Source organism: Podarcis raffonei, chromosome 4 (assembly GCF_027172205.1).
Source record: "Podarcis raffonei isolate rPodRaf1 chromosome 4, rPodRaf1.pri, whole genome shotgun sequence".
Classification (NCBI taxonomy): domain Eukaryota; kingdom Metazoa; phylum Chordata; class Lepidosauria; order Squamata; family Lacertidae; genus Podarcis; species Podarcis raffonei.
In genome coordinates, this window is record NC_070605.1 from 30,799,079 (window position 1) to 30,825,764 (window position 26,686).

Here is a 26,686-nt window from a genome sequence, read left to right on the forward strand (position 1 = left end):
TCTGGTCTTTATATGTTGTTTCCCTTTTCATGTTGTTTATAGACCAGAAACGTAGGAAGCTGACCTTATTCTGAGTCAGACCACTGGTTCATTGAGTTCTGTATTGTCCACTCCCTGACTAGCAGCTGCTCTCCATGGTTTAAGGCAGGGAACCTTCTTACCCCTTCTTGAAGACATCGGGGATTGTACTTTGGGCCGTCTGCATTCAAAGCACATGTCTGACTACTGTTATAGAAAAACCAGCTCTTCTCCAAACTGGTTTTATTTATTATTAACCCAGGAGCTATTCTGTGTGGGTGGCATATATGGTACATTTAACTCACAAAGAAATTGATGGTATATCTTGAAGCTGGGACAGCTCACTTGGTAGAGCATGAGACTCCTACCTTCAGGGTTGTGGGTTCAAGCCTCACATTGGGCAAAATGACCTCAGGGTCATGAACATTGGGCAAAAGATTCCTGCATTGCAGGGGGTTGGGCTAGATGACCCTCGTGACCAGCTCTACAATTCTGTGATCTATGACTTCCTACAAAGGCAGAGAAACTTGCAGGACAGAAATAAATCTGGGCTTGTATGTTTTGGCAACCGATTTTGTCAGGCCACTTTTGCACAGGCATCTGTGAGTGTTTCCCTGCTCCAGCTCTCCAGAATTTCCCTGATGTGGCTTCTTTTCACATCTTGCTAGAAAGAAAAGAGAAGTGGTGGGAGGAATTAAATGTCTCGGAAGGGGTGAGGGAGTGGCTTTCTAATAGGGGAAGGCTGAAACTGTTGACTTTTCTTTCAGTGGCTCCTGCAGTTTTGAGCAGACTCCTCCTGAATCCCTGAGAGGCAACAGAGGTTCCTTTATGGTGTGGGGTTTCAGGTCTGAAAAGTGCCCTGCCACTTGGCACTGGAGCCCTCGTAGCTGCGATAAGGACAAAACAGCTTCACCGCAGCAGGAAGAGGAGCAGCGGTGGCAGGATCAAGTAAGTCTAAGGGGCTCGCTTTCTCTTGGCTCAAACAGCAGGAAGGAAATGGGAGCGAGTGGATGAGTTGCATCTTTGACTCGAGTCTCTGTTGCAGGCTGAATGGACCAGGCTAAATGCGAGCTTGATCACGTTTACTCCAGTGGAAGGATTTTCAGCGTAGAGAGCAAGAAGGACAGCTGAAGCCATATTAGAAATGATGAAAGTCGGGAAAGGGGTGAATTTAAAAGCATTCATTGAACTCAGGTCTTAGTTCTTTCAGTTTCAGGTTATCTCTTGTCGGTATTTTCAGCTGACCTTGCCTTCAGGGTTTTTTTTTTAGGTAGAAGTGTATCTGCCTGCAAGTGTAAGGAATGCAAATGAACTTAGTCTGTGCTTTCCAGCCTTTTCTGATGTTCTTCTAAAATTTCCTTTGGGAGCATAGGAAGCTGTTTTATACTAAGTCAGACTCTTAGTCCATCTAGCTCCCTAGTGAACTGACTGGCAGCTTCTCTCCAGTCCTACCTGGAGATGCTGGGGATTAAACCTAAGACCTTCTGCATGCAAAGTAAATGCTCTGTTATAATTATTACATCATCTTTTCCCTTTACAGGGACTTAAGGCAGCTTACAGATTAAAATAAGAACATCTGAAAGGGGGGTGGGGGTGGAATAATTAAAAAACCACATACAGATAATTGCAATAAAAACAGCATGGCCCAGTCAGTACAATCATACCTCATGTTGCGTCCACTTCAGGTTACTTGTTTTTGTGTTGTGTCCCACGGCAACCCAGAAGTACTGGAATGGGTTACTTCCGGGTTTTGCCGCTTGCACAGAAGCGCTAAATCGCGCCGTGCGCAGATGTGGCACTTCATGCTTTTGTCAGTTCCGTGTTATGGACGGGCCTTTGGAACGGATCCCGTCCGTAACACGAGGTTCCACTGTGTCTTATTTCGTGCTTGCACCACATGTCTTTCTGTATGGGATATCCTAATACAGAAGTGGGGAACCCAAGGCTTGGGTGCTTCTTTGTCTGGCCCTTGGGACTTTCCCCAGGCTGCACCCTCACTGGCCCTGCCCTGCTCTCCCCTTGAGTGCCTGGGTGGATGTGTGTGTGCACGTAGAAAGCTCTGAATTTTTCTTTTGCTGGAATTTAGCCTTCTGTACAAATCTGAGAGTCACATCTGTTGCCTCATCCCCTTTTTTACCACCCAGCTCTGACATATGGTATCCAGAAGGTTGCCTGCAAGAGTATGCAGCCCCTGGACTGAAAAACTGTTCCCCTCTCCCGCTTTATACATTTATTTATGCAGTGTCTTTGTGTCTGTGGTTTTCAAATGCTTAAAATGGGCCATTAGTTATTGGGGAGAAAAACACAGGCCATTTTCATTCAATGGCGTATGTCCACACCAAGCCAATACAGAACCTTGCAGTCTCCTATTTGCAGCCATTTCTCAATACACAAAGACACCATTGCTATATATAATTGTGAATAAATAAATGAGCATTACTGCCAAAGCTGCAGTCCATAGTTAATACTGGAAAACAACAAAACACCTTCAGATAATATATCCTATACTTGCATTATAGCTACACCATGTCCTGAGGTCTCACGATCACAGTGCCTTTTCGCCATATTGCTTATTTTGAACGTGTATTAACATTATTATTTATTATCTGCCCTTCACCCTAAGGTATCATGGTGGGTTACAACAGTTTAAAAATACATAAAAAATGCTTAAACAAAAACATACAATTACAAGAAAAAAATTACAAAACCTAGTGAACCCTGAAACTACACCTCTCATGGGTTGGTGGTATGGAAATAAGCCCTTTTCTGTCATCTTCCCTTGTATATTCCACCTGCTTAGTTAGTTGCAGGTTTGTTGCAAAGCATTATTTGCTTAGAGGGCAGGTGCATATTTTAGTTTGCCGATTTTAGAGCTTGCCACAAACTAGTAACTTAAACAAGTGGAAACAAGATACTGCATGTGAGAAACTGTCCATGCAACGGCTTAATTCTTGTGTTTTTTAATTTTTCTATCCCTGTTGCATATTTAATCACTTTCTACAACTTTTTAAAAATATCTGCTTGGTTGATATTGCACTTTTTAACCTCAGTGTATTTGTCCCCCTATTTTTCCTGCATCAGATGCTTGGCACATAGCCTTGCAAAGTTGCATTCCTCAAAATCACGTACCTTGCCTATCTACTAGCCATCAGATCATATATTCAGAGTACATGCTTCAGCCTCCCTACTTCCTTTTTGCGTAGCTGTTTGCTGAGCTGAGACTGAAATGCCATGCTTGAACTTGCAGATTGTGTGTGTGTGTGTGTGTGTGTGGTTAGCATTTAATGAGCTTATTTTTTACCCATCTGTATTGCATTTCTCCTACTGTTTGTTAATAATGTACTTGCAGGGGGAGGAACCATTGGTGACTTGCCCTATTCTACTGCTACCCTGTCATCTTAGGATGATATGACTGATGAGGAGAAGTGGTGGTGGGATTTTTAAGGCTGCTTTCAAATGTATATGCAAATAGGAGTCCGCATGTGTTTTGGTTCCATGGGATGAGTCTGGCTTCCCTTTACCTTCCCTTTCCTACGTATGATTGTTTAAACGTGCAATCATATTGTGCCCAATTTTTCTATTTAGGCTTAAAAACTACTCCGGGGAGATGTGAGGGAGTTTTGTGCCGCAGGTGTTCAGCCAATAAGCACTCTTTCATCTTTTCTTTTTCAAGCTGAGATAACTTGTTCCCCCTGAGCTGGATCCCCAGCAAGAAAACTGTCCACCTGACAACTATTTATTTTAAATCATAGTATGCCACCTTTCACCAAAATGATTACAAGTTGGTTTACCTGCTACTTCCCCTCCCCAAACAAAAAAAAGTTGCCCATCACAGGACTATATCTCCTGTTTTTATGTACTACAACTCCCATCGTTCCTGAACATTAGCTGTGATGGAACCAATAGACCAAAATATCTGGAGGGCACCAAGATAGGGAAGACTGCTGTAAACTCTACCTGACCCAGAGTGCTTTTTTTGAATCAACCAAGAAAAGGGGAGTTCATACATTTATTGAACAGCTTGTAACTTGTGACCACGTCAGGCAAAGAGATGCCTGCATTGGAGGAGGTTGAATTAGATGATCCTTGTGGTCCCTTCCAACTCTGCAATTCTATGATTCCAGGTTCTTAGGTAATTCATATGTTTCTTGAGCAGCATTTATAGTAATTGGTTGCTATAACATCTGTTCTCAACTAAATAGACTCTGTACTCATTGGAGGCATAATCCAAAATCTCCACTCATGCAGCCCACATGCCCTCTTGCCCCACAGAATATAGGAACACAGGAAGCTTCCTTATACCAGGTGACTCTCCACCTACCCTAGTTGTCTATCTAGCAGCTGTCCAGGCTGTTAGGTAGAGGGGTCTTTCCTACTCTATTCTTTTTTTTTTTAAACAGTATTGTTACTTTTACAAAGTCAAATAAAACAATGTTATTTTCAGAATTGACTGAAAACATCTTTATTATTCAAGTGCCCTATCCCGCCCCGCCCAGCAGTTATACATGCATGACTAAAACATTTTGGCTTTTAAATGTATAGGATTACTTCCAAATACAGTCAACATAAAATAGAAGGGAATACAAAGTTTGTACACAAACGCAGCAAGGAATACACAGGTTTGCAACGAAGTTGGACATCATACAAAATAAAAAAAGTTTATAAATTCACATGGTCTGGGCATTCATCCTCTCTTGCCAGGGATCTTCTGCATGCAAAAATACGCTCTGTCACTGAGCTATGGTTTCTTCAAACTGCTTCCTTAACACTTGGGAAATTAAGATTTTATCTGTGTATGAAGCTTACAGTTTTGGAGCTTGTTTTATTACAGAGGGAAGAAGAAAACCCCACTTTCCCACAGCCTGTGTATTTTGGTTTCACAGCCTTTGCACAGTGCTTCTGTTTAAAGGTTGGAGGGGTGATGGCATAGAATGACCTTTTCGTCTCTCTGAACAGGTCGACTCTTGTAATGCCTGCCTTCCGCTTATCATTCAGCTAGAAAGACATGAGTTCAAAAGTCAGAGGAGACTTGTCAGAATGCGGCATCACAGAACTCCTTGTTTCGTCTTGACTTTCCTGCTCTCCTCAAAGTGCACTGTGACAAGGAGACGTCAAGGACAGTGTCGAGGGAGCAGCGTATAAACCAGGCAAGGCCATGGGCTTGAGCTATGCCAGCCTTCACGTCTCCTACAAGCTCAAGCTGCTCATTCTGTTCACCTTGTGTGTCTTATTGGTGGGCTGGGCCACTTCCACTTACTTAGTGGATGCCGTACACGAAACTCCAAGAGCAAAAAGCATCGTGGGGAGTTTCCGAAAACCAACCACTATCACAGAGGAGCGAACGGAAAATCCAGACAAGAGCACGATGCCTACTGTGAAACTGCCCATAATGAGGCCCCCGTGTCCCTCTCTGTCTCCGTATCTGCGTAAGTTGATCCATGTTTTCCAATCTCAGTCTTAAAGCAAGACTTCATGGATTTTGGGGCTTTAGCTAAGAAGTCAAAGAGGGGAGGATTCCCTTCCCCCCCCCCAAAAAAAAATCCTTAAGGCATCGGGGGGGGGGAGACTTCAGGCTTGTGTGCCTAATCAGGCCTGCCAGGCCTCCCCATTGGACCTGCAAGGCTGATTTGACCAAGCCATATCCACCTGCCATACCCCAGTGTTATACAAGGTGTTGGGAGTGAGGCAGGTAAAGTTGCAGCTGTGCCAAAAAGGAGATTGCGTCTGCAGAGCCCTGCGTATAGTGCTCTGTGTGGTTCTTGCAAGCCACCAATGATCAGGTGATTGGTGGAGCTAGCAGGGAGCTGTCCATTAGGCTTTGAAGCCCCAACTATCAACAGATTGTCAGGGCTTCAAAGAGCTGTGCAGGGCTCTCTGCAAACACCAATGATCAGCTGATTGTCAGGGCTTGCAGGCCTCATGGGATGAAAACAGGTCAACTGGTGTCATTGTGATGTCAGGTGACTGACAGGTGGGCAGTCCCTCCCACCTTTCACATTTGGCCCACAGTAGGTGGCGGAGATAGGGATCCAGCCTGCTGTCCAGATCCAGTTCCTATCCCTGTCTTAAGGAGAATTTGTCATTTGCACATAGATGAGAAAACACTTGTAGCTTGTGAAAATCAGCATTCTGTTTTCCTCTTGGCGTTACATTTCTCCGTCTGACATATCTTCTAGTACTATTCAAAAACATGATTCATATGTCACAGTTCTGTGGCTGAATCCTATGCCAACAAATATTATAATTCCATGGAGATCCTTTGAGAAATTTCCATTTCTGTGCTGAAACTTGTGAGATGGCAGCCAACAGTGCTAATGTGAGCATCTCCTCCATAATCGAGGCACCCCACATAATTCCACTATTCAGATATTGCTGGACCAAGTGGAAAAGCTATTCCTGTACCACACCAATAATGTATGAGTCTGACCTTGATAACAGGGATGATGAACTTGTGGTCGTCTTACCTTCCACTGCTTTACAATTTTTGCAGAGTTCCCTTTATGGTTTGCAGTTACTAGTTCCCAGTTTTGGGGTTATGTTTCTAGCCTGCTCTTAGGATTATGGTACAGAGTCAAAGGTAGGAGCCCCCGGGAACCTCTGGATGGAAGGCCTAATTGACAGCTGACCACACTGAGGAAGAATATTGCTTGCCCGCCCCCAATCATCCTCCCCTTTCCCCTTAGGTAACTTAAAGAGTGGCTTGGTGGCCAAATCTAGCTGCTTACAAAAGATTTTAGTGTATAATTCCAAGTTTAAAAAACAAAGCATCAAATAAAGCTCCTCAGTCTCCGAAATGGCTTCGCAGATTCCTAAGCATTTAAGTTAATTTGCTCTTACGACTTACAGCAGCTGTGTTTATAGTTTACGAAGTTGAGACTGAAGTCATGCCTTTTCCCATAGGAGGCCCTAGCAAGCTTTTCTTTAAGGCATCTCTCACGCTGGAGGAGGTGCAGAAAGAGAATCCTCGAGTGTCAAAGGGACGCCATCGCCCAGAAGGCTGCTTAGCTCAGCAACGTGTCGCAATATTGATTCCACATCGCAACCGAGAGAAGCACCTGTTGTACCTGCTGGAGCACCTTCACCCATTTCTGCAGCGGCAGCAGCTGGACTATGGCATTTATATCATCCACCAGGTGGGTCCATACAAAACATCTGCAGCTAGAGACGAGGGGTGAATCCAAACCTTCCTGCCCTGTGGTTGTGTCTAGAAGTCTTTTGACTGTTGTGTCTTTTTGTGCAATTTGGGATCAGAACACTGCTTCAGGCACATTCCACATCGTTTCCCCCAGTCCTGATACAAATCCATATCAGTGTGTTACCAGCGGTTAGGAGTCCCCATGTGCACCGGTGCTGATGAGTTTCGTCTTCTGCTGCAAGAGCTTAAAGCAGATCAGATGAATTAAGCGGAGCGGGTGGCAAATTAACTTTATGCACTGTTGGTAGAGCATTGTTCTCAAAGCTGCCAGGCTTGAGAAATGTGTCTTGCTCAAATAATTGCCTGTTTGTGTCCTGGGGCTTGGCTCGCGTTTTCGTGTGTGCCTGACTTCCTTTGGCTATGCTTGGTGAAGTTCCCTTGCACTCACTGCTTTAGAGGTGGTGGTTTTTGTAAAGAATAAAATGTTCTTTAGCCTTCATCTTCCCTTGAGCACAAAACGTGGCAGCATTTATAGCAATAGAGACACACATTCTTGGCTCACGCTTCATGTTTCATAAGTCTGTCTCCTATTAATATATAATACGTTTTCGAGTCAATTTTTTATTTTAAAAAAAGTGGAAACTGGAGATGGTACATCTGGGTCTCTTGCCCTCCAGAGCTGCTTTACCTATCCATCATTTTATTGGCTGCTCCTGTTCCTAGGTTTGTAAGCTACATGGATCAAGACTGGGTGAGAGGGGGTATAATGCAGCCACATCGCTATAGCAAAGCAGGTTTGGGTCTGGTCAGGGCTTGGGTAGGAGGCTTGGGAATCCCATGTCCACCACCTTGAGTTTCATGATGGATGTAATACTCTTAAGTAGATCAAATTGACGTTGGTTTGATGCTCTTTTGTACACAATTACAATCTGGCTTAGTGGGAACCTAAATGAGGAATGTGATAACCATTTCCAAATCTCCTGGAATAATACAAATTATTGGGGCTCGGGGATGAGAGTTCCATTCCTTAAACTGCACCAGTCTTCTGCTCAGAAGTAATATTTGCACATGTATTCGTCATCTAATCAGGCGATGTGGGCTAAATTTTTAGATATGCTTTCCTGGCAGAACACTGAAGTATGTTGCAAGTGTTGTACACTTGGCTGGAACTTCTTTCTTAAGGGCTGACTTTCCACTAATTTCTACACAGCGATCCTGGCATCTCCATGTAGGCCTAAGGAAGACCCTTGTCTGAAGCTGTGAAGAGCTGCTTCCAAGTTATTGTAGGCCTGGATTGGGGAACCTCTGGCCTGGGGGACAAATGTGGCCCTCCAGGCCTCTCTCTATGACCCTCACCTCAGACCTCTACCCAGGTCTGTCCCAGCTTTTTATTTCGTTTTTACTGAGGCATTATGTTTTGCCTTTGGCCCTGCCCCTACTGACACCTGGCCCTTGGAAGGCTGCCCAGGAACAAATGTGGCTCTTGAGTTCAAAGATTCCTTTCCCCTGTTGGAGACCATACTGAGCTGGTGGACCACCTGTCCTTTCGCAGCACCTGCTTTTTGCCTGAAGCTGCCTGGAATCTCAAGTTCAGTGCTGAAGTGACAACTTGCTTCATCTTGGCAGTCTCAGTCTAATTTAAAACAAAAGAAGCTAATAGTATGGCATTAATATTCATTTGTCAATACTTGGTTTTTATAAAACCAGCTCTGTATGAAAGAGAAAAGAGGAGGTTTTTTTTTTTCCTTTTAAGAAGGCTTTTCATCTTTTATTCATTTCCTGTTTGCCTGGTGAATGCTATTCCGGAAGAGTTCTGAATGCTTTTGTGAGTGTCTCTGTTCTCCATAAGAAAGTATACACATCCTTGCCATTATAACAGGCTTTAGGTTGTTGAAGGAGTTTCTCTCAATTTTAAAAGAGAGAAGGAAAATATGTATTTTATATATATGTTTGTAGAATAGTAAAGGTAAAGGGACCCCTGACCATTAGGTCCAGTTGTGACTGACTCTGGGGTTGCGGCGCTCATCTCGCTTTATTGGGCGAGGGAGCCGGCGTACAGCTTCCGGGTCATGTGGCCAGCATCACTAAGCCGCTTCTGGCGAACCAGAGCAGCGCACGGAAACGTCATTTACCTTCCCGCCAGAGCGGTACCTATTTATCTACTTGCACTTTGACGTGCTTTCGAACTGCTAGGTTGGCAGGAGCAGGGACCGAACAATGGGAGCTCACCCAGTCACAGGGATTCAAACCGCCGACCTTCTGATCAACAAGTCCTAGGCTCTGTGGTATAACCCACAGTGCCACCCGCATCCCTTTTGCAGAAGAATAAGTGGGGGCAAAACAATATTGTCTCAGTTACACAGAAAGGAAATTAATATTCAATTTAAAATCTTCTTTTATTGTAGAGTGAATGAAATATAGCCAATGCTAGTGAACTTTAGAATGCAAAATATAAGTTTGAGGCTGCAATCCTAATTATTCTTACTAGAGAATAAGCCCCATTGAACACAGTGGGACTTATGAAAGGAGTCCATACCCATGTATTTTAAAACTTTAGTTGCAAACTGAATGCCAAATGTTTAAATTATCATACCTCTGTTGTAATCAATGACCATGAGTTGTGGAGATCTTTCCCAGCAACTTAACAATTCTGTTATAAGGTAAACAAGTACAGTGGTGCCTCGCAAGACGAATGCCTCGCAAGACGGAAAACCCGCTAGACGAAAGGGTTTTCCGTTTTGGAGGTGCTTCGCAAAACGAATTTCCTATGGGCTTGCTTCGCAAGACGAAAATGTCTTGCGAGTTCCTGCAGAGTTTTTTCCCTCCCCCCCCTTTCCCCAAGCTGCTAAGCCGCTTATCAGCTGATCCGCTAAGCCGCTAAACCGCTTAACAGCTGATCCGCTAAGCCGCTTAACAGCTGATCGCTAAGCCGCTTATCAGCTGATCCGCTAAGCCGCTTATCAGCTAAGCCGCTTATCAGCTGATCTGCTAAGCCCGCTAAGGCGCTAATCCGCTAATGGGCTTGCTTCGCAAGACGAAAAAACCGCAAGACGAAGAGACTCGCGGAACGGATTCTTTTCGTCTTGCGAGGCACCACTGTAAAACTACAAGAACAAAAAATAAAATTTCCAATTTAGCCCAAAACCTAGGTAAAAACAACCACATGGCATTTGAATAGATTAAGCAGCCAGTGGTCTTAGCAATAGTTCAGATGGAATAGCTACTGATTGAGGCAGTTCTAGGAGGGGAGCAGCCAAACGGTAGCTGGTCTTAGCCAAGTTAATGGAGGGCACCTTTGCTGCCCTGTGTTCTCCTTTACAGGCAGCCAGGAAGGGTGGCTGCTGATGGGATGAGAGACACTGTACATGCAAGACGAGTTGTTTGCAGCTAGAGCTGGATTGGGTTCAAAACACACACATGTTTTTATTCATTTATAATATTTCCATTACCTTTTCTCTCAGCCCCACACCTGCTTTTATGGTACAGTTTCTGTGAGCCAGGAAAGGATACTGTAAACGTGTGATCAGGAGAGCATCCTGATAGGAAGTTTACTTAGTTTTAACAGGTCTGACGTAAATTGCTTCCTTTTCTTGTTTGCAGGCTGGCAGTGCCAAGTTTAACAGAGCAAAACTGCTGAATGTGGGATACTTGGAGGCCCTGAAGGAAGAGAACTGGGATTGTTTCATATTCCATGATGTGGACTTGGTACCAGAGAATGACTTCAACATTTACATGTGTGGCAGTCAGCCAAAGCACTTGGTAGTGGGTAGAAACAGCACAGGCTACAGGTAGGAGCTAGGAGAGAGAACTTGCATCTTCTGAAGAAGTGTTGATTTGCATGCCCTTTCATAGTGATACAAGTAGGGACACTAACAACGGGTGATAACCATTGCTTGAATTTTGCAAGCAGAATTGAAGCAGGCACCCTAGCCACCCATCCTATGTGTATGTGTGCGTGTGTGTGCGCGCACGCACACACACACACACACACACACACACACACACACACACTGCAACCCATCTTGGTCCCCATGAGAAAAAAGCTTGCCTTGGGAGAAGGTGGATGCAGTTTCTGGGAAGGTGAGAGAGACCTGGCATGACTCACTTTTTCCTCTGCATGTTTTTCTACGCAGGGGGGTGGGCAACTCTGCTCTCTCTTGAGTGTAATCTGTAAGGGACCGCATGTCATCTGTGAGCGAACATGAAGCCAGAAGCAGGTGGGGCCAGATCAAAGTGTGGGTGGAACTACCCCATTCTCTTTCTGTGCCACTTCTCTTTTCCTCCGCAGTAGGCTGCTGGTGGATGGATGAGTTATTCTTACAGGTGGTATGAACTGAATGCTGGCAGAGGGCTTCAGAAATTAGACCAACAGCTACATAAAATTCGCCTTAGGGCTGCGTGTTGCCAGCCTGGGAGAAAGATGTGGAGTGCCTTTTATGTATATATGTACACAGCCTTACCCATCTTCAAGGATGGGTAAGGCTGTGTACATATATACATAATACATATATACCAGTTGTCCTGTCCATTGTATTTTATATCTGTAGGGCTTTTCCCATTTCACAGAATGAAATGTCTTTGAGTCAGATTTCATGCCATAGGTGAGCTAACACTGGTTGCTCAGGACATGGCAAGGCCCCTGAGAGCATATCTCTACACACACTTCATTATTAAATTTTTTGCTTCAACAGATGGGTAACTGAACTTTTTTCTGGCTATAAAATAGTTTTTAATAAAGGCTATGTTTGGGTTTATGCCGCTTTCTGAAAAGACTTTTCTCCACCACTTCTTATGTGTTCCTAGGTTACGTTACCAAGGATACTTTGGGGGTGTAACTGCTCTAACAAGAGAGCAATTTTCCAAGGTGAATGGATTTTCTAACAACTACTGGGGCTGGGGAGCAGAGGATGATGACCTCCGCATCAGGTAATTGCACACCTAAGCAAAGTGGGTGGCGTAGACTGTGGGTGATTGGAGCTCCTTGGATATGACTCATACGTTGCTTAAAATGAATGCAGAAGGGGAAGAGAAGTGCTATGGGTGAATTGGAAATGAGAAGCTTGTGCAATATAAATAGCCTAAATAGGGATATGAAATCTAGACAGGAGTACAGACACTAGTTTGAATTGACTGCACTTAGATGAGATCATTACAGGGAGTTACTGGTTGACTAGTGACCAGAAACTGTCTGCTTGCTGGAAGGGTTGTAGCTCAGTGATAGAGCATCGGTTTTGCATGCAGAAGGACCCAGGTTCAGTCTCCAGGTAGGGCTGGGAACAACTCCTGCCTGAAACCCTGGACAGCCACTGCCAGTCAGTGTAAACAATTCTGAGCTAGATGAGCCAATGGCATATGGCAGGTTCGTATGCCCCTATCTTTTAAATTGACCTCCTTTACCTAGCTATTATTTAAGGCCTTTCCTAACGTGGGCAGCGGGAAAGAATCCTGCTTTCTCTTTATTACATGTTGTCAGGGCTACCCTAGGTCCCAGCTCACAAAGGACCAACGCTGCTTCGTTGTTAAGTATAAAAGTCTTTATTGAAGTTCAGTTTCACTTCCAGAGCCGCAGCGCGCAGCCCCACGTCTAAAGTGTCAGACCACTGATGCTCCGTCTGAGTCTCCTCCCCCCTGACACCAATTTAAGATCCTAGCCTTGCTCCACCTTCTCCGCTGCTCCTTCCTCCTCTGGGTCTGCCTGCCCGCCGGGGTTCCGCCCTTTCTAGCCTCTTCTCCCGCTGATTCCCCTGAGCCTTCTCCCTCCCTCCGGCGGGCTTTAGGAGCTGGTTCCCCATCCGGGTCTCCTGCTGTTCCGCGCGCCTGCACATTTGAACTTGGCGCGCGCACCCAGCCAGCAGCTTTCCTCCTGACCGTTTCACTGCTGCTGCCACTGCTTCCCCCTTCGGGGGGGCTAGCTGCAACTGACCTCCCTTCCGTTCCCCCACTCTCCGATGGAGGCGTGGTCAGCCCTGACTCCCTCTCTGGAGGAGACGCTGGCCCTGACACATGTGACTCCTCCCCCCCACTATGCTCTGGTGGGGAAACTGGTCCCGATCCTCCACTGCTGCTCTGGGGTTCCCCTCTGGCTCCTTGTTTCTGGTGCGTCCCCCCTGGGACCCCCCTTGCCCTGACCATCGGCGCCCCCTTCTGGGAATCTTCTGATTCGCTGGAGAAGCTCATGGAATCTCTCGGGCCACTGTCATACTCCCCTACGCTGCCCTCAGATTCTTCCCCTTCGCTCTCCCAATCCTCTCTCCCCAGTGCTCCTGCTCCTGATTCCCTGACATCCATCCCCCCTCGAAGCCCCCCCTTCCCCCCTCCCCCTCTTCGGGTGTGGGTTCCGGGTGCTCCAGTCCTGTGGGTGTGAGTGCGGGATACCATTCTTCCCCCCTGGTGTGTAGCCGGTCCACTGGATCCGGCCCAACCGCAACGGGCTCGTCGACGTCGATTTCCTCTGCTTCCATCTCTCTGCTGATGTGCTCGAATCCAGGATCCTCCCCCAACACGTCCATGTCCTCCCCTCCCCCGGGTACCTCTGGTGAGACTGCTTGCAAAGGTCCCCGCAGCAGCTCCCTGTGCCACCCCACCTCTGGTTGAGTGTCCCACCAATAGGAGCGGTCTGTGGCAAACCCCGAGAGAGACCCCTCCGAGGAGCTAGTGTCCGGCGTCATCTCTTCAGCTGATGAAAAACCCTGGAACGTACTGGCTGACAGTGTGGGTGTGAAGAGCCAGTCGTCGAAAAACTCTGCCGGCATAGGTCTGTGTGGGAAGAGTGCATGGAACTCGTCTTTAAGATAGTGCTCCTCCACAGCATAGCACGGTACCCACCTGTTGGCACTGGCTGGGGTACCTTCCCTGGCGAGGAGGTATTCCACCCCCTCTTCCCCCCACCTCGAGTCCAAAATCTCCGTGACCTCGTTGAGTGGCGTCGCCCTCCGTGACCCCTCCCTCTTCGGAGATTCACTAAGTGTGTCTGGCGCGTTCCCTGTCGCCTGAAACCTGTGGGGTTCCCTGTAGGGTGTGAGCACTGACCTATGAAAGACTGGGTGCATTCTGGAGCCCTCCGGGAGTGTCAACCGGAAGGCCACTGGATTGATTTGTGCCGCGACCTGGTAAGGTCCCAGCTGCTTGTGCTTGAGCTTCCTCTTAGCTAGCGTCCTGGCCGGCACTGCCTGGGCTGCTAACCAGACCCAGTCCCCCACCTGGATGTCCTCCCCGACCCTCCTGTGCTTGTCTGCCTGCATTTTGTAGGCGTGTTTCGCCAGTTCCAATTGCCTTCGGAGTTGCTCGTGGACCTCCTGTAACTCTGCTGCTAAGTGCTCTGCTCCCCTTGGCTCCCCCTCCCCCTTCGTCTCTAACCCCGGGAAAGTTCTGGGATGCCGCCCATTATTGGCGAAGAACGGTGTCACTCCCATAGACCCGTGCTTCGTGTTGTTGTAGGCAAACTCGGCCAGCGGTAGGTAGTCCACCCAGGTCGAGGGTTGTTGATTGGCGTAGCATCGCAGGTACTGCTGCATGATGGCGTTGACCCTCTCCGCTTGTCCGTTGGTCTGCGGGTGTCATGCCGACGCTAAGTTGATCTTGACGTTCAGGATGCCCAGCAGCTTCTGCCAGAAGCTCGAGACGAATTGGCGACCCCGGTCGGACAGGATGGACCGCGGCAAGCCGTGAGCTTTGAACACGTGGTCTATGAACAGCTTGGCGGTCTGTTCCGCTGTGGCCACCTTCGCGCACGGAATAAAGTGCGCCATCTTGGTGAACATGTCTACGACCACGAGCACCGCTGTTTTGCCTCGCGAGCTGGGCAGATCTGTGACAAAGTCCAGGGCCACTCTCTCCCACGGTTCGAGCGGCGTCTGTAGGGGTTCTAGTAGACCCGCCGGCTTCCTGTGTACTGGCTTGGCCCTTTGGCAGGTGTCACACCTGGAGACGTAATCCGCGACTTCTCCCCTCACCTTGGGCCACCAAAAGTCTCTGGTTACTAATTCCGCCGTTTTGTCCTTGCCGAAGTGCCCAGCGCTGGGCGCGTCGTGTAGCTGCTGCAAGACTTTCGCGCGGAGGTCGTCTCCGGGCACGTAGAGAGCCCCTTTGCGGATGAGCAGTCCGTCTCGTATCTGGAACTCGTCGTCCTTCGCTGTGCCTTTTTGCACCTCCTCCATCTTGGATTGTGCGAACGAATCCGTCTGCAGCGCTCGACGCACCGCGTCCAGGTCCACGGCAGCTGAAGCGCACGCCCACGCTTTCGGTGCGAAAATGTGCTTGGCCGGCGCCGCTTCCTCGAGATACTGCGGCTTCCTGGATAGTGCATCCGCCATGACGTTGTTGTCTCCCGGGATGTATTCTATCCGGAAATCGAAATCCGCAAAGAACTCCGCCCAGCGGATGTGTCTCTGGTTCAGGAACCGCGCCGTGCGCCAGTACTCCAGGTTCTTATGGTCCGTGCGGACTTGCACTGTGTGTCTGGCTCCAACGAGGAAGTGCCGCCACGCCTTGAAAGCTGCATGAATGGCCAGCAACTCCCTGTCCCAGATGGTGTAGTTCTGTTCCGCCTTGCTGAGTTTCCTGGAGTAGAATGCGCACGGCCTCCATTCCCCTTGCGGATCTTGCTGCAACAGGACGGCCCCCACCGCTCTGTCTGAGGCGTCCGTCTCAACCCTCATTGGTCTGCTGGGGTTTACATGTAGCAGCTGTTCTTCGGACGCGAAGAGACGCTTGAGTCTCCGAAAGGACTGCTCCGCCTGGTCCGTCCAGGTGAACTTCTTCTTCTTGGAGCTGAGGGTGTCCGTGATGGCCGCCGTCTCCTTCGCGAACCCTTTGATGAACTTGCGATAAAAGTTGGCGAAGCCGACGAACCTCTGGACCTCCTTCCGATTGCGCGGGCTCTTCCAGTCCAACACTGCGCGGACCTTGGCGCTGTCCATGGCGAGTCCCTTGTCGGACAGCTTGTAGCCCAGAAAATCCACCTCCGTCACGTCGAACTGGCACTTCTCTAATTTGGCGTAAAGTCTGTGTTCCCGTAGCCTCTGCAGGACCTCCTTGACGTCGCTCTCGTGAGCCTCCTGCGATTCCGAGAAGATCAGGATGTCGTCCAGGAAGCAGACGCACTTCTTGTAGAGGAGTCCCGCTAACACGTGATGCATGAAAGCTTGGAAGGTATGGGAGCCATTTTGCAGACCAAAAGGCATTACGCGATATTCATAGGTGCCTAAAGGTGTAAACATGGCTGTCTTCCACTCATCGCCCTCCCGCATGCGTATAAGGTTGTACGCCCCTCGTAGATCCAACTTGGTGAAGATCCGTCCCTTCCTCACCGTCGCGAGCAGGTCGTCGATCTTGGGCATGGGGAATGCTGCGGGCTTTGTTTTGGAATTTATGGTCCTATAATCAACTATGAGTCTCCGTTGGGGCGTGTCCTTCTTCTTCACGAAAAACACGGGACTGCCCCCCACTGCTTTAGATTCTTGGATGAACCCCCGCTTCAAGTTGTGATCTATGAACTCCCTGAGTTCTTGCAGTTCATCTTCAGACATGGAATACAGCTTCCCAGTCGGCAGCGTCGCTCCCGGCAGGAGGTCAATCTTGCAGTCGTAAGGCCTGTGGGGAGGCAGCTTATCCGCTTCCCTCTCGCAGAAGACCTCCAAAAACTCCTTGTACTTGTTGGGTACCGCTTGCACCATGCCTAGGTGTAGCTGCGGTTCATCCTCTTGCCCCTCCTCCTCCTGGCGGGTCTGGATGCAGTGTTCTGCGCAGTAGGAGGAGCAGAAGGTCAACTGCCGCTGGTACCATGCTAATGCCGGGCTGTGCCTATCCAGCCAACTCATACCCAACACTATGGGCGTGTCCGACAGGTGGGTGACGTTGAAGCTGATGACTTCGCGGTGGTTTCCAATTTGCATCACCATCGGTGGTGTTTGCTGTACCACCTCTCCTCCCAGTAGCTTCCTGCCATCGACCGTGACGACGTTTAGGGGCATCGTGGCTGGCATGAGTGCTATGCGATGTTGCTTGATAAAGTCCACTCCAATAAAGTCTGCGTTGCTCCCAGAGTCAATGGTTATTGGTACTTGCATGGTGTGCCCATTGGGCAACTGGAGCGATGCGGTGAGTTGCACCACTGGTTTGGGTGGGAGGGGGTCTGTGGGCTGTAAAATCTCTGGGGACTGCTTCACTGACTTGCCTGGTTGGGCCCCAGTGGCTCTGTTTCCAACCAGGCTTCTTCTTCCCCCTGCAGCTGTTTCGGCTGCTCACCTGTTCCCTTTACTGTTGCTGAGGCTGCAGTGTGCTTCTGGAGCCTCTGGGGACACTCTTTGGCCATGTGCTGTGCACTGTCGCAGATGTAACACTTCCTGGTCCCTCTAGGAGCCTTCCCCTTGACTGCTCCCGGTGTTTGGGCTCTGCTGGCAGTCTGAGCCCTGGCACCACCAATCTCCATCGGCTCTTCTCCCCTTCCCAAAGGAGGCATGGACAGCGCCCGCCCCGCCTCTCTGGGAAAGAAAGGGGTTGTCCTGGCTGGGGTGCTTGCCTTACGTCCTTCCTCCCTGCTCCAAGGGCGTCCTTCCAGGCGCACACCAATCGCCAACGCTCTTTGGGCAACTTCTTGGGTACTTTGGGGTCGTTCCCCTCTTGCCAGCTCATCTTTCACCTCTCCACTTAGCCCCTCCCAGAACAGGTCTCTGACAGCAATAGAGTCCTTCTCCCAGCCCAGCACGTTCAGTAAGGCAAAAAAGCGCGAGTGATATTGCCTCACCGTCGCTTTCCCTTGCTGTAGTCCATGCATTTCCCTCCGAGCAATATCTACATCTACCGTAGATTTAAAGCAAGCGTCCATAGCTTTGATAAATGCATCGGAATCTTTGAGGGCGGGGTCTTTTTCGCGCCACAAATTCCGCAGCCACGCTTTTGCTTCCCCATGCAAATGAGTGATTATGAAGCCCACCTTCTCTTCCTCATCTCTAAAGTCTTTCCGAAGCAAATTGAGCGCGTAAACCACGTCAGCTCTGAAGTTAGGGTATTGCTGCAGGTTCCCATCAAAGTGGGCTACTAGGCTGCCCCCCCTCTTCCCGAGGCCAACTCCCTCCGGTTTGGGTCCTGGCAGCCCCTCTTTCCCCCAACGGTCCCACCTGGCCTGCAGATCCCGGCAGAGCGCTACTGCTTCTTCTTCTCTTTTCCTGGATGCTGCTACTTCTGCGTAAAGCGTCATGACTGCTTCTTGCAGTTCTTTCACCTGGCTCTCTGTAGTCATCTTTGCCTATCTTCGTGAGCTCGCAAAACACCAAGTCTTGCCCCTCGCTGCACCAACTCACGCTGCGAGGTTTTTATAGGAGACGGAGCATACTGTCAGGGCTACCCTAGGTCCCAGCTCACAAAGGACCAACGCTGCTTCGTTGTTAAGTATAAAAGTCTTTATTGAAGTTCAGTTTCACTTCCAGAGCCGCAGCGCGCAGCCCCACGTCTAAAGTGTCAGACCACTGATGCTCCGTCTGAGTCTCCTCCCCCCTGACACCAATTTAAGATCCTAGCCTTGCTCCACCTTCTCCGCTGCTCCTTCCTCCTCTGGGTCCGCCTGCCCGCCGGGGTTCCGCCCTTTCTAGCCTCTTCTCCCGCTGATTCCCCTGAGCCTTCTCCCTCCCTCCGGCGGGCTTTAGGAGCTGGTTCCCCATCCGGGTCTCCTGCTGTTCCGCGCGCCTGCACATTTGAACTTGGCGCGCGCGCCCAGCCAGCAGCTTTCCTCCTGACCGTTTCACTGCTGCTGCCACTGCTTCCCCCTTCGGGGGGGCTAGCTGCAACTGACCTCCCTTCCGTTCCCCCACTCTCCGATGGAGGCGTGGTCAGCCCTGACTCCCTCTCTGGAGGAGACGCTGGCCCTGACACATGTGACTCCTCCCCCCCACTATGCTCTGGTGGGGAAACTGGTCCCGATCCTCCACTGCTGCTCTGGGGTTCCCCTCTGGCTCCTTGTTTCTGGTGCGTCCCCCCTGGGACCCCCCTTGCCCTGACCATCGGCGCCCCCTTCTGGGAATCTTCTGATTCGCTGGAGAAGCTCATGGAATCTCTCGGGCCACTGTCATACTCCCCTACGCTGCCCTCAGATTCTTCCCCTTCGCTCTCCCAATCCTCTCTCCCCAGTGCTCCTGCTCCTGATTCCCTGACACATGTATATGCTTAAGTACTAAAATTGGTGAGGACCACCCACCAAAGAAATATTGGAAGGAGGACTGTAAAATGGGCACAGCATTCAAAATGAGATGGGGGGAGGGCTCGTAATGCACTTTTGCTTCGAACACCAAAGCACCATCTAAGAAACATCTAGGTTGCTACCACAATTGATTTCCAGCTGGCAAGACACACCTGCAACAAACTGCATTATTGCCCTTGAAAAGCAGGTGCATCACAGCAACTAAGGACAAAGTGTGACTTGAGGGGAACCCCCCCCCCCAGAAAACAAACCACCATTAGCTCCAACCATAAGTTTGTTTTCTTGTGCTCACTATAAGCGGCAAACTGTGTAGGTATTTTAAGAGTACAGTGCTACCTTGGTAGTCAAAGCCTTTGTTGTTGAACAAATCAGCTCCGGAACGCCACAAACCCGGAAGTGAGTGTTCTGGTTTGAGAACATTTTTCGGAAGCCAAATGTCTGACATGGCTTCTGCGGCTTCCGATTGAGTGCAGGAAGCTCCTGCAGCCAATCGGAAGCCGCCCCTTGGTTTTTGGACCGTTCCGGGAGTCGAATGGACTCCCGGAACGGGTTAAGTTTGACAACCAAGGTACCACTGCATTTCAAATTTTTAACTTCCCGTGTAGAAATTTGAGAAACTTCTGGACATTGATAGCTTTGCACTGAGAGAGGTACAAATGTCTAGCATATCTGTTATGCTATGTTCCTGCTGCTGTTGCTAGAAAAAGCAATTTCTAACACATTGAAGCCACAGAAATGTGCAGTGTGTGGAATTAAAAAGAAAACAGTAATCATGGTAATATTAAAACATTAAGTCTCCTGTAAGATGTGTATCATAATCAAATTTCTCATAAGTCAGCATTTCTGAACTGCTGGCTCTTCTTGCTGTTGTTGGGGAGTCTTGCTTGCCAGCTGCGTTGACAGTTTGATTGGCTTGTGGTTACAGGATCTGTTTATTGCTGCCTCAGAGAACTTGTCCTTTCTGTTTACCTTCCTCTCTGAATGTCAACAGAACTGCCATTTACAAGAAAATAAATACTGCAAGCTGATAAAAAGGAAAGATAGAAGCATTGTTCCTCCTGACTGAATGCTAAAAAGGGACGGGCTGGGATTGAGAGGCAGTCTTTTTCTGTAGATGGCAGCAATTTCCAGTCCCAGCTGTGTTTATCTCTTGCAGGAAATACAGCAACGAGTCTTGTTGCACCTTAAAAACTAGCAAATTTATTATGGCATAAGCCTCTTTAAACAAACAACCAGAGTCCACTTCATCAGACACAATTAATTTAATTAACATGGTGGCACTTTATTTCCCCGACCATCTTCATGGTGCAGCATGTGCCTTATTACATTAGTAATGCTGCTGAAATTTTGAAAATATGTCACTGATAGCGTTATTTTTTCCAGAAGTCAACTTTGGCTCCTTTTATTTATCAGCTGGGTCCTGTAGGAAGGCATTTAGTTTCTTCTTTCTCGAAAACCATAAGTATCCTTGCATCTTGTGAACCAACTGTTTAAAAAAGGAGTTTTCAACCATGTCAACTGGTAATTTGATCCGGGGTCTCTCCATATCTCTGGCTTCTCTTTCTCCCTATACCCTTCATTGAGGTCTGTTTATTTGCCAGTGAAGGTTTTATCAATAAGTGCACGGATGCTGCACATGTCCAGCACTATCAGTCAACATCAGCTACTTATTTTATGGTTCCAAGATGAAATAGCCTAAAGGAGCGGCTCTTAATTTTTTTATGATGATCTGCAGACCATCTTATTCCAGAGTCTAGATAAATTGTCGCTGCCAGCGTACGGTCCCTGGTACTTATACCCTTCCCCTGAGATGAGTACATCAAAGCCTGGAGGAGCTGAAATCCAGTGCTGGCAGCAATTTCTAGTCCCCCAGAGCTCTGGTGGACATGGAGTAGGACCAACATGCAGCAACATCTGCAATTGCGTGGTCTGAGTAGCAGCTGTGCATTCTGGGTGGGGCTCACCATGGGCAGAACTACATGTTATGCCAGCTCCTGGTGGCTTCTCCTCCCCCTCCTAAGGAAAAACAGAGTTGAGAGGAGAAGCCAAGGAACATGGAAGTGGTGTGTGCAATTGTGCTTCCTCCTCTCCACTCCCAATCCCTGCTGCGCCTCCTGCAGGGTCCTACTTGAATTTCGTAAATGGAGATAAAGTCTTGTCTAGAATTCTGCAAAGGGAAAAAAATCAGCTGGGGGAACAAGAAGTTGCTGGGGAAATGTGGTGGGCAGGCTTCTGTGCTCCTAATCTCCTCATCAGAAAACTGTTTTTCCTTGGTTGGGGGATCCCTGTGTATTCTTGCATGTAATTTGCAGTTTGTGGCTAGAGCAGTGGTTCCCAGATAGCTGATTACTGAGGATCCCCTATTTTTTAAAAGCCAAAGCCATGGACCCCCTACTTTTGAAAAAAAAATACCTCTATGGTGGTTACCTGTGCAAAGCAATTTTTTGAAGAAAATGTGGGTTAGCCCCTAGTAAGCAAAGGATTGTAGGTATACTAAAAACAGACCCTAAAATTTGTGATATTGCCACAAATTGCCTATCCCCAGACAGTAGGAAAAACTTGTCTCCATTGCTCCACTACAACTGAATAAAATAAAAAAGCAATTGTGTCCCTAACGTGCAAGTGTTCTATTTGCAGAAGGCTTTTTTATATGAGAGAGTATTCAAACGTGCCATTCCTTACTTGTAATCAGAGATGGTACACCTTAGCAAAACTTTGCAGCATATGGTTCTGCTAACTGAAGGATCTTGCACCTTCTAGACATAGGTGAAGGCTTGATACAGTATTGGTGAAGACTAAATAGAAAACAGCTGGAATTTTGTAATGTTGGTAGTAGTAGCAGTAGTAGTGATAATAATAATTTATTATTATTTAGTCCTCCTGTGCCCAAGTTTCATCCCTGGCTTAAACAGATTAATTAGTTAAATACAGTACTTATTTTGAGTGAGGTTTTTATTCTTGCTCTTTGCTTAATAGGAACAACCAACTTCTTAATTTATTAGGATTCTGCCGTACATCTGTTTCCTTCCACCCACAAATGTAGCCACATAGCTTCCCACAGAAAACATGGAAACAACATCCACGCAGGCTGCCTTTTGCACTAAATAGGCCTGGGTGAGGGGCAGACTGTGATGGTGGCTTCATTTTATTGCAAGCAAAACCACCACCTCCCTTGGCTCCCTCCAGCTGGTGCTGGTAGCAGAGGGACTCAGGAGCAGCAGTGGTTTCACCAGTGATATACAGCTGAGTGAAGGCAGTATCCCACTCTGCCCTCACACCGGCAGAGGGAGAAACAAGCTGCATTGGAGAGGCGCGATACAGCTTGTTCCTCTCTCCACTTCTTAGCTGAGGGGTACATGGTTGCCGCTCCCTTCAGCCACGCGGTTAACGGAGCCTCCAGCCCACCGCTGGCTCATTCAGTTGGGGGGCGGGAGGCCTCTTCCACCACCCCTGCTAAGCAGTTCAGCAAAGCCCCAATGCTCCTTGACTCACATATGAGCCTGAGAGGCATCGGGACTCGCTCACTGTGTAGGACTGGGCCATGTATCTTGGCTGTTTCTTCCTTTCCAAAGGTGGGAAGAAGCAGCCGAGATCAATTCCAGTCATGGCGATATGTCAACATATACTGGTATTTAGCTGCAGATATATCACAATGTTGAAAAGGAAGTATCGCCCAGCCCTAGCACTAAACTAAATCATCAGAGGGTGAGCTGTTGTGCTAACCATAGTGGCAAATTGCTTAGCTCAGAGGTTTTCAACCTATTTGAGTCCACGGCTCCCTTGACCAACTACATTCTTTCTGTGACTCCCCTTTGGGAAAACATTCTCTGAGCCTCAGAAGCCTAGTTAAGTCACCCTTCCCCCGAAGAGCCGTCAGCCCCTCACCCTTCCTTGTAAAGTGTTCCCTCTTCTCCCCTCTTCTTGGCAGGCATTGCACACAGCAAGCACAAGAAAATGCAGCGCCTACCTGCCTGCCCAGCCTCCCACTTGTCTGTCCATTCCCAAGCAAGGGCTTGGTGGACTGGCTGGCTGGGCTCCCTCACCTGCTTGCTTGCTTGCTTGCTTGCTTGCTTACTCGCTTACTCCAAGGCTGCCTCAGCTCCTGGAAACCAGCACCCCCTGGCCAGCCCCAGAGGCACCATTTACCTGGGGAGCTTATAGCCAGGGCTGCTGCCACAAAAAGCCTTTGGGCAGCAGAGACGTGAGAGGGTATCAGAGGAGGGAGGGAAGGAAAGAGGGATGGAGGCCAGTGCTCCCTGCGGCACCCCTGACCATCATTTAAGGCACCCCAGGGTGCCACGGCACACTGGTTGAAAGCCACTGGCTTAGCTGTTTCCCTTGTTGGAATTCCAGATGAGACAAGAATTCCAAATGCATAAGGCAAGAAAACCCTACCCACAGGCAGTGGGATAGACCATAAAACATGATAGTCGTTGAATGCAAATAGAAGTTTTTTTTTTCAGTTAAAAAGAAGAGAGCAAGGGGAAGGGATCACTTACATTTTTTTAAATGATAAGCATGTGAATCTACCCCATGGAGCAAGCCATTTGCACTCTCTCTTCCCCTGGAAGAAACTGTATCAGAGGTTTTTGTCCAATCCCAGTTCACTTGCCACCCAGAAACTTTTTCACAAGTTTTTCCCCTGCCAGCAAGCAGGTGCTGGTCGTGAGCAGAGGCTGGATGACCCGTGGAAGACTTTTACTGTGCAATTAACAAGATAAGTGAGTCCATGGCAAGGGATCCCCTGGGTGTGTATCGCCTGGACACCCAGGGATCCCCGGACCCCTAATTGGGAACTACTGGGCTAGAGAACGTCCATACTCAAAAAGACTGTCCTTGGTGCTGCTGTCATCCATGAGTCCAATAGAGGGCAGCAGTTCCCTCTGTTATACTCTTACAAAATGAAGTCGGGTTATAAAGCAGAGTGGGAAAGGGTTTGGGTTTTTTTGTTTGGGGTTTTTTTTTAGAACTTGTTTTTGCTCAGTGCTGTACTGACGTGCTGTTTTTTGAGTCTGTTAGTTACTAGTGATTAGTTAGGCCTTGTCCTTCAGCAAACTGCTTCTAATTGTAAAAAACCTTCCGCGGATTTTGTCCCTTCAACGTGACTGCCTAGAATCCCTAAGCAAATGAAGTCTTGAGCTGTAATACCATCATTATTGGTTTTCTTTCACTGGTTGTTTTACAGCTCTGGGTATCTCTGCTTGGCACGTGCACTATAGGAAGTTAGGAAGCTATGTTATACCGAATTAAGCCACTGGTCTGTCTAGCTCAGTATTGTCTACACCAGGGGTCAGGAGCCCACCTCCCACAAAGACATTTTAAAGGCCATAGAATGTTAATCAGCCAACGGCCTGGATATAGAAAAACCCTTTCACCTGGCAGCTAAAGATACAGTATGTAATTAATCTGCTATACTCAACAGCTAAGGTCAGGTGCAAGCTGCATTCCCCCTCCCCCATGATCTCTTTCAGTACATGCCTTTGGGTGAAGTGGGGTTCTAACTGAATATGATGGTTTTTTAAATCAGCGGATGGACAACCTGGCTCACCCACAAGGAAATGGGATTAGCAAGAAGCGAACTAGCACTTGCTAGCCTTGATTCTCTTATTTGCACAGCCAGATTGGAAGCGCTAAATGAATTTAAAAGGCCCCAAAGTTTGCCCCACCCCATTGAGAGATATCTGAAAATTTGAGACGGTGCCCCACATTTTTAATAGCGGAGGTAACAGTTAAGGGTCTTCCATTACAGCTTGTACAAAAATGCAGTGTGGCTGTCAGTTCAGTTGAAGTTGAAGCGCATTGATGCACTAGAGGGGGTGTGAGTCAGATGCCTATTGTTTTATAGTTTTTAGCTGGGGGAGGTTGGGAGGTTCTGATCATCATTCTCAAGCCTCATCCCCCCCCCATCTCCATGACATGCTTGCAAATCATTGCTATATTTGCATTTAGAGTTGAAATACAGAAGATGAAGGTTATCCGGCCATCTCCTCATGTGGCCAAATACACGATGATCTTCCACACGAGAGACAGAGGCAACGAAGCAAATCGACAGAGGTGAGTCAATGAGGTCATATAATGGTAGCAAAACTAGGTGGATGGGAAATGGGGGAAAACGTGACTTGTGGTCTAAGCCAGGGTGGCCATTATGGTGCCCACCAGAAGTTTTGGACTAAAATTTCCAACAGCTCCAGCCAGCATTTCCAATGGTCAGGGACGATGGGCATTGTCTCCTGCAACATCTGCAGGGCACAACGTTGACTACCCCTGGTCTAAACATAGTGCGGGCACGGTACTTATAGGAATGGATTGTGAAACACCAAGCCTGACAATATATCATATATAGAAGTTGTCCTTGCTCAGGTCTGTATTGCCTCTTAAACTGCAGTTTGCATCTTCGGCCACTGGAACTTAAGATTCATCTGCTTTCAAAGTTTTACATAGCGTACCTGTCTCTAAAACAGAACCTTCATGACATTTTAATTCATGCCCTCTTTTCTGTTCTCTCTCCACCCCACCCCACCCTACCCATTTTTATTTTTAATTGTTCAGAATGAAACTCTTGCGTCAGGTATCTCAAGTGTGGAAAACAGACGGGCTAAACTCCTGCTCTTACCAGCTGCTCTCCGTGGAACACAACCCTTTGTACACCAACATCACAGTGGACTTTGGCACGCCGACCAAGATTTCATAACCGTCTCTTGTGCCTAATGAACTGTATGGATAATGGAAGACAATTTCCAGGGCCGAGAGCAAGCACCTACCTTTTTGTTGGTGGTTTCCCAGAATCAAGTACATTACAGGGGGAAGAATAGGGTTCCCCCGCACCCGATCTCTAGTAGCTTTGTTAGATGTTTCTTCCTGGACTTCAGGACAGTACTGGCCAGTTGGTGTCTGCGGTTAACTTGAATAACTCTATGATCATGGTTTTTTATTTGATTAAAAATATTAATTCCTTCCTCTGGAGGGAATTGACTTCCACTGCCTGAAAGCTATCTGTTTTGATAGCTGCTGTTGAATCTCCACCATTTTAAAGTGGAAACAAGGATATAAGGACAATACTGCCATGCTTTTCCCAAGGTGCAAAGTTAAAGGGCTTCTTCATCCAATGGGCAATTCTTTTTTAAATAGGATAGCCCTGTTGGAAATGGCTTTTTCTTCAGCCAGTTGAACAAGCATTCATCATAACCTCCTGAGGTAAAGGTATCTGATGCCATCGTGTTAAGAATACCCACAGGGAGAATGGGGGAAGATTTGAAAACTCGCAATAAAATATGGAGCATATTGAAAAGTATTCCATTGTCTTGGTGAAGCTTTCCAATTACATTGTCAGCTTAAGGGTG

The 26,686-nt window shown here is 47.9% G+C and overlaps 1 protein-coding gene across 1 annotated transcript; it reads left to right on the forward strand.

Moving 5' to 3' along the window:
- The first annotated feature begins 860 nt into the window (after positions 1-860).
- B4GALT4 (beta-1,4-galactosyltransferase 4) lies at positions 861-26,637 on the forward strand. The gene is made up of 7 exons (XM_053386063.1): positions 861-966; positions 4,975-5,444; positions 6,919-7,151; positions 10,754-10,941; positions 11,957-12,079; positions 25,296-25,400; positions 25,896-26,637. Exons 2-7 carry the CDS (start codon positions 5,174-5,176, stop codon positions 26,035-26,037), a joined length of 1,062 nt encoding a protein of 353 aa, XP_053242038.1. The 5' UTR covers positions 861-966; positions 4,975-5,173; the 3' UTR covers positions 26,038-26,637.
- The last annotated feature ends 49 nt before the right edge of the window (positions 26,638-26,686 follow it).

Excerpts from the sequence above, each read along its gene's own strand:
- B4GALT4 (XM_053386063.1), top strand. The coding sequence starts at position 5,174 with ATGGGCTTGAGCTATGCCAGCCTTCACGTCTCCTACAAGCTCAAGCTG. Across the intron at positions 7,152-10,753 it reads GCATTTATATCATCCACCAG|GCTGGCAGTGCCAAGTTTAA; the intron begins GTGGGTCCATAC and ends TCTTGTTTGCAG. Across the intron at positions 25,401-25,895 it reads AACGAAGCAAATCGACAGAG|AATGAAACTCTTGCGTCAGG; the intron begins GTGAGTCAATGA and ends TTAATTGTTCAG.